Here is an 8,043-nt window from a genome sequence, read left to right as displayed (position 1 = left end):
TCTTTTTTCTGAGGGCAAAAATTTTGGTGAATTAAATGATGAAACAGAGTAGAACAATATCTGACAGATTGCCTTATTAAGCAAAAAAAATACATAGGAATGATAACTAATTAAAACATCACTAGTATCCTGAACATTTAACTAAACTGAATTTATCTAGTGCAATTTATGTAAAAGGTTAGTACCAAGATTGATACCGCAAAGTGTTAATTTTAAGAAACAATTATAAACATTTTTATTAAATAATTGCTCTGAGACATGAGTACATTTGTAAATTACTTTTTAATTGACTGAAATGGCACTATAGAGCTATGCCATCTGTCACCAACACTGATTACAAATTCTAATTGATTTTGTAGTGTTAAATACAAATTGACCAGCTCATTCAACTAGTAAATATCATGTGCTTGATTCAATCACATGACGTAGTCAGGCTTGTGTATCTGAGCACCTCAATTTAATTTTTCCATGGTGACAATTGTGTCAGTGAACACCAAAACTTATATCAAACACTCAAAAAAAAAAAAAAAAAAAACCCTGCACAGGTTGAAAATACATGTTTAATTTTTTATGTTTGTTTAATGTTTTAGTTCTTCCTTACATTTAATAATTACCCAGATCAATATCAGTACTAAATATCGAGATTTAATAACAAAAAATTGAAAATACGTTAGGGAAAAAACAACAGAAATATTAAAACTCATGAATATTATCTTGAATAAAAAACTGCATCCAAAGCAATTTTGTATCATATTAAAATGTTAGATACTAATAGATTCTCAGAGTTCTATATGTGGAGATATATTTATTTTTTCACTAACACATGAGATTTTGTACAAATTATTCCCATTAAAGCTAATGATAACTTTGACTCTAACTTCCCGTGGTCCTCAGTGGGGATCTGAGACAGGTCTCTCTAAAGACATATAAAGATAAAGGTAAGCTTTCGGTTTTCGGCTCGGAGGAGGCCCGTCGTCCCAAATCCGGGTTCATCCAACACCAGCCGCCTCCACCATGCCGCCCAAGTTCGACCCCAACGAGATCAAAGTCGTGTACCTGAGGTGCACTGGAGGTGAGGTCGGCGCCACATCTGCCTTGACCCCCAAGATCGGCCCCCTGGGTCTGTCTCCGAAAAAAGTTGGTGATAATATTGCCAAGGCAACCGGTGACTGGAAAGGCCTGAGGATTACAGTGAAACTGACCATTCAGAACAGACAGGCACAGATTGAAGTGGTGCCTTCTGCCTCCGCCCTGATCATCAAAGCCCTCAAGGAGCCCCCAAGAGACAGGAAGAAGCAGAAGAACATTAAACACAGCGGAAATATCACTTTCGACGAGATCGTCAACATTGCCCGGCACATGCGACACAGGTCTTTAGCCAGAGAACTTTCTGGAACTATTAAAGAGATCCTGGGTACTGCACAGTCAGTGGGCTACAATGTGGATGGGCGCGATCCTCATGACATCATTGATGACATCTACAGTGGTGGTGTGGAATGTCCAGCTAGCTAAGAAGCAACAAGAGAAAATATTTCAATAAAAGACCATCTGATGCCAAAAAAAAAGAAAAGAAAAGATAAGATAAGATAAAGGTAAACACTGACCAGCGTAATTTAGAGGCTCCCCTCCACTTATAAGGAATTCTTTATTTAAACAGTCTTAGCAGTAGCGTCTCCTAAGTAATCATTATTTACAGCTGATATTACAAATGTTGTGCCAAAGTTGTTTTTCTTGCATTGTCTTCATTTCTTCTTCAGAAGGGTAAATCTCGTGTCTCCCATATCTTGGGATATGAGTAACCAGAAGCTCTCAGATTTGCTTTTGCCCAAGAACTGAATTTGCTTGCAGAGAATAGGTCGACCCAAAGCCACTCTTTCCTCCAAGAGGAGCCTACACATAGTGACTGGTCAGGATTAATGCACCAAATGTCTGGAAAGCCACCCGGCTGGAGGGCCTCCCGTGTCACAGTCGGAAGCTACAGTTGACACTCTATTGCATTAACTCTTACCTTCTGCTGGACAGCTATCTTTCCCTCAGTTTCCAAGAGCAATCCCCAGTCGACTGCCTGCATAAATAAATGAGTCTCTGCTGCTTTAGTGAAAGTAGAAACAAGACTTCCTCTTCATTGGAATTAGCTAGAAAGAACTGAGTGACCCAGAAAAACAACTGAGCTGCCTGGTGAATTGGAAATATTTGGAAAATATAATTTCAGTTATTGATGCGAATTATTGTCCATGTTTTTTGTATGTCAGAAACATGTTTTCCATTCACAGAGTTTTGACCAAAGAAATGCAGCAAAACGTTAGATAAACTGGAGATTGGCGATGCCTTCGCCAAGTTTGCACAGCACGTATTTGTCCATACTGTGTCATTTCCTTTGTTACAAAGAAAATGTCAAAAAATATGTTTCCTTCCCAATAAAACGAGACCTGGGTGGTGTCTCAGGCCGCTGGTTTCTATGAGTTTGAGGCCAGCCTGAACTATATAGAGAGCTCCAGAGCAGCCAAGAAGACACAGTAACACCCGACCTAACTTTATATTTTGAAGAACAGGGAAGAAATATAATAAGCAGAGTGCTAGAGAAAGTGTGTGGTGCAGGATCATCTCACCAGCATACATCATCAAGGGCTGTGGCACAGGGGCTGGGTGGAAATAAAGAGAACAAAATTGAGGTCCATTTAATGGTAGTCTAGTCTCCATCAGAGATGCTGAAATGTCAGAATAGTTTAGTGCTTGCTGAGATAGCAAAGAAAAATAGCAGAGCTATTAAAAAAATTCCACACCAAGAAGCCTGGATTCTGGGGCATTTTAGCACCTGCTGTCTGCCCAAGTTGGGGATTTCTTACAAGCAGTTCATTTCTACCACGTAAGCATTCTTACAGCATGGGTTATGCAACCACAATTCATTACTTAAGAAGGTCCAGCAAAGCCAATGGAAACATACTCACAGAAGTCTCACTGATTTTCGATTTATGGAGAGCAAGGGCTTCCCATAAGGAAGTATAATGCCAATTCATTATTGCAGGGCCTCCAAATATGTTTACTCAGATAACATGCAAAAAATATTGGAGTTTGACAGAATGCAGGAAAAACTATAGCCATTACTATGATTAATGGCAAACAGGTGGACATTATGTAACTCTCTATACGGACCAGTAGACAGTATCTTCAGGGGCCTGTTGTCTTATTAATTATGCCTCAGGCTGAGGAGCACACAGATGGGTGTCTGTGCCATCTACGCCTTGAGTTAAATATCCAACAGCTGACGTTTCATGTTTCTTTCTTTCTTAGTAGTCATTTCGTTCATTCTTAGAAGGTAAAATGAATCTTTATTAAAAGTGTGTGTGATCCTTTACACATTTTTTATAACAGATCTGCTTCGTGTATATTACTCATGATGTTAAACCTTGTCTCTCCAAAATTACCAGGATGTAAAGGTCTATAATCTACAGGTGTTGCTGATTTCATTTCATTATAGAATTTGAAGGATGGACCAGTAACTTATTCTTGAGTCAATGGATGTCTAAACTAAGGTTATTTACTATGACGATCAGACAAGAGGTAATGATTAGAAGAACATATGTGTGTATCTGATAAACACAACACAAAGCAACAACTGAAGAGAAAGTTTCCTACTAGACCAAATCCAATGAATAAGAATAATAGTAAATTTAATCATGCGGTCTTACTAGACACCTGAATTTCAAGCATTTTCCCTCTTAAAAGTGAAAAGCTACAAAAGGAGTTCAAAGTCAGTATTGAAGCAGAATAATGTTCACCAGAAAGACATTTTAAAAAATATTTTTTAAAAATGAAAATCATCTATGTAACTAATTCAAAGGGGAAAAAAAACTAAACAACAAAAAAAAAGAAACATTGCTACCAACTTAATACTTGTTTGAACTGGGTGTCTTCTTAAAATGAAATGTCACAGAGACCCATGTAAAGACTTGGGTCCCTCCATAAACCAGACACCTCTGCCCTTTCTCTGAGAGTCCCTGCAGGGATACGGCGGAGTGAGGTTGAATTTTCCCTTAGGTCTTTAGCAGCTCCAAGAATCCAATTCCTGTTGAACTGAATTTCAACCCGAAGCACAAATTCACCAAAAAGAAATTGTTTGTTTGTTTATTTATTTATTAAGAAGAAAGGCAAACGAAGTGAAAATACAGCTGACAAGGTCAAAATGACGCACTGAGTAAGACTTGGAAATGCCACACTACTTAAAAAAGAATAACATGCTGATAAATGACAATTTCTGCTTGTTCTAGATTCTGTATAAATAGAATAATCCTAAATATTTTACGCACACACATCACCTTTAGACTCTCTGTTTTTGATGAACAGGAGTGTTACATGTGGATATTTCATTCTTGTAAAATGTAAAATATTAATAGGAAGGCATTAGCTTTGGAGTTACATGGATCCCCTTTTCTATGGGGACTCCATGACTTACTAGTGGCAATGCCGTTGGCAACACTGCACCCTCCTTTAAGCCTTAATTCCTTGATATGTAGTAATAGCATAAAATGCTGAAGACACATTATACATGGGGCTAGGGTGACAGAAACAAAGGATTGTGGGAAATTAACTATAACTTAGAAGAGATTATTATAGTGTCACATATGGGAACAATTCAGGCAACTCATAATTATCTTAAATATTAATGAAGAGAAGCATATTCACATGACCGTGGTGGCTCTCTAGAATCATCCGTACCTTGTATGAGAACTTCTTTATCCACCTTTGAGAAACCATGAGGTGAGCAGGGAAGTGTGAGACTTAGTTACTCACTTAAGGGTATACTACCCGGCAGGACAAAACAACACAGGACAGTATCACTAGGATTTTTACAAAGAGTGGTGGGGGTGAGTTGCGAAGCAAGACAGGTACTGGGGACTTCAGATGCTATTTTATGATGTGTAGAGACATGAAAACTATGAAAGACACATAGCTATAACCATATCCACTCACCAATTAAATTTTCTGCAATTTTTAATGTAGGATTCTGTCTAATGGAACTTGAGACAGTGCCGAGTACTTGTGAGAACCCACCCATCATGATACACTGGTTTCAATATTTACTTGATCCAGAAAAATAATAAGACTTAAAATGTAATATTATTTCACACATACACGCACCAAAAAGTGTAAGTCTGAGCTAGATATTCATGTGCTGGCTTAGAAAAAAAGAAATGGTGTTCTGTTCCTGATATAGGGGCATTAACTTTCCATTGTTAAAGTCTTTCCACCGATTCACCATAAGCTTAGATATTTGGATAAGCAAGACACTTGACCCCCATTATAAATATGCCTTACTATTTCAACATTAGATGAATGTGCATTCTGGATCAGCTTCACCTTTTCAGTTTTCTTCCTAAATTTTTCCTCACCACCAAGACTGAGGCTGGCATCACGATGGAGAAATATAACCTGCAGAATGTTCAGAGGAACGTGGGTTCTGCTTAACCTGTAAACAAGTTTACTTTGCAAATAAACCTGCACTTCAAAGAAGTCTTTTTTCTTTTCCCAATTCTCTTTGGAATAACAGCGTCTCTTCAACTTCATGTCACATTGACATCAAAAGCATACAATTATTGGGTTGCTTTCCCTGTTAGCAGCCACTCAGGCAACAGGCACTAGCACAGTTTATTTCAAAGACTCACGAGGCAAATAAGAGATCTACTTAGGCTAATTTTCTCCTCCAAGGACAATCTGAGGGAGTCTTGCCCATGGATAATGGACAGACAATGTCCCTCTACCTTGAGGGCTGGAAACGAGTGTGATCATGCCGAAATAAGCCATCTGTAACCCGCTGCTCTAATTACTGGGAAGGAGGTACAAATGACACAAATAACACTGTTTCAGGGAGAAAGCGGTCTGAGTTCACCTTGGTACAATGTCTAAGTGCCCAGGGAGGTGAAAGAGACCAGTCTTCACAGGTTACAGAAACATTTAACAGTTTCTGAATGAACCAATAATGAAAGGGTCAGAGCGAAACAAGTTTAAAAGAAATTATTTGACAGGCGAATGGATTTATTCGTAATGTCAATATTTTATTCCTTCTGCTCATTATATTTCTCTTCCTTTTATGTTTTACTAATTTTGCTTGTGTCTAATAGAAGTTTTGTACATATACGTTTTAATCTGTTCATTCACTGGAAATTTAGTGTTTCTGAATTTGTATAGATTATATTGGCTTGATGTTCAATACTTAAGGTCAGGTCATGTCCAAAATAACAGATGTTCAGTGATAGGATTGGTATCATCTACAATTAAGTAGTTTCTAGACAAAGACAAAGAGCAAATATTTTAGGCACTGTAGGCTACACACTTTGTATCCCTAGGAGAAGCAGAAAACGTTGTTTTGTTTTGTTTTGTTTTTTCCATTCAAGAGAAAACAGGAAGGCTAGATAAGAGAAAGTAATTTAATCAAGTCAGTGGATTTTAATTTTGGTATGTGACTTTGAAAATTTTTCTTCTGACTCTAACCAGGGAACCATTGAGCATTTCCAAAAGATAAATGACTGAATGAATGAAGGGCAACAATCAACAAGATGGTTCAGTGGGTAAAGTACTAAAGCACCGGCTGCCACTCCCGGGCGCCAGCAGTCCATCCTTGAGGTCTAGAAGGAATAAAAAATTCCACAGGTTGAATTATGACTTCCAAACACATAGTGAGTCTTCCTTACTTCTCCAAACACACACACACACACACACACACACAAATGAAAAAAAAATTCTACAATATTTCTTGACTTTCAGTTTTAAACAGGGCTAGAGAGATGGCTCTGCCATTAAAGGGTAGGCCCACAGCCAAAAATATAAATTTTAATGCAAACTTAAACAGTATACACAAACATACAATATGATTCCAATGCATATCGGATACAATTCATCTATAATTACAGCTCATGCTTACATAAATGATAAGGAATTCTACTTTTCAGTAAGATTTATTAAAGTTTTCCCATTATCGCAATTGTTAGTAACATCGGAAGCTTTCCATTATCCTCTATCTTTTCTGCATTTGAGAAATGGCTATCAATTTTGTTTTCCTTTTGGTTTTGTATTCATCCTAACTGCCAGAGCTGAGAAATTTTAAGACTGCTGAACAGTAGGACTTAGGATCTTGAATGAACTGCTTGTTAAGAATTTTCTGCTTAGAGATTTCTCATCAGTAGGCAGAGAACCTCTGTTGTTACAGGTCTTTTGACGCCCTCTGGTGGTCAGATCGAGGCATTGCTGGCTTCACAATTGATAGAGCTGGATATCTCAGCATGAGTATTTTGTGAAGATCCTTAATTTTTGTTCTGCATAAAAACATTGCTCAAAAAAGCCAGTAAAAGCAGTAGGAATAAATTCTGGTGCCATTAAAAGTGGCCCTGAAGTCTTCCCCAGCCATCCAATTGTCACGCACATTTGGAGGGACTAGTTTGAACCTATGCTATTCTCTTTGGATGAATACCTTGTTCAGCCTAGATATAGTAGGGAAGGCCTTGGACCTTCACCAAAGCAATGTGCCTTACCCTCTCTGAGGAGTGGATGTCGTGTAGGGAGTAGGTGGAAGGGATAGGAGGAGAGGAGGGAGTGGGAACTGAGATTGGTATCTAAAGTGAAAAAAAAAGAAGGGTTGTTTCCTTTTTAAAAAAAATAAGAAGAAGAAGGAGGGAAAGAAGAAAAAGAAGTAACTAAGCGCCTCTTTCTCCATCCACCTCTGGATGCACATGCAGTGACCAGCAGGTCGACACCATCACGGGAGACTGGAGAGCTGCCAAGAATCCCATGAGAGTCAGCAAGTTGGGTACAAATGAAAAAAATGCGTGACAAAAAAAAGGCAACTCAGACAGAAAAGTGTTGGAAGTTCCCTGTTCAGTCTAACATCAATTTGAGAAATCCCCACCGTCAGTGCTATTTGCAACGTCAATGAAGGGTCTAAGGAACGCGACAACAGAACATCTTCGCAGAGAAGCCCCTTGGCATCACATCCATTCTTGGTGGAGGAAGTGGCCTGTCCACAATCCTATCTCCACCTGTTGTTATTGG

At 38.4% G+C, this 8,043-nt stretch overlaps 1 protein-coding gene across 1 annotated transcript; it reads left to right on the top strand.

Annotated features, from left to right (window-relative positions):
* The first annotated feature begins 978 nt into the window (after positions 1-978).
* On the top strand, positions 979-1,512 carry LOC130887595 (60S ribosomal protein L12-like). The gene has a single exon (XM_057790119.1). It carries the CDS (start codon positions 1,015-1,017, stop codon positions 1,510-1,512), a length of 498 nt encoding a protein of 165 aa, XP_057646102.1. The 5' UTR covers positions 979-1,014.
* Positions 1,513-8,043: the final 6,531 nt, after the last annotated feature.

This window comes from Chionomys nivalis, chromosome 15 (genome assembly GCF_950005125.1).
Source record: "Chionomys nivalis chromosome 15, mChiNiv1.1, whole genome shotgun sequence".
NCBI classification, from domain to species: domain Eukaryota; kingdom Metazoa; phylum Chordata; class Mammalia; order Rodentia; family Cricetidae; genus Chionomys; species Chionomys nivalis.
The sequence above is the reverse complement of the archived record's forward strand: the minus strand, read 5'-3'. Positions and strand labels throughout refer to the sequence as shown.

Excerpts from the sequence above, each read along its gene's own strand:
- LOC130887595 (XM_057790119.1), top strand. The coding sequence starts at position 1,015 with ATGCCGCCCAAGTTCGACCCCAACGAGATCAAAGTCGTGTACCTGAGG.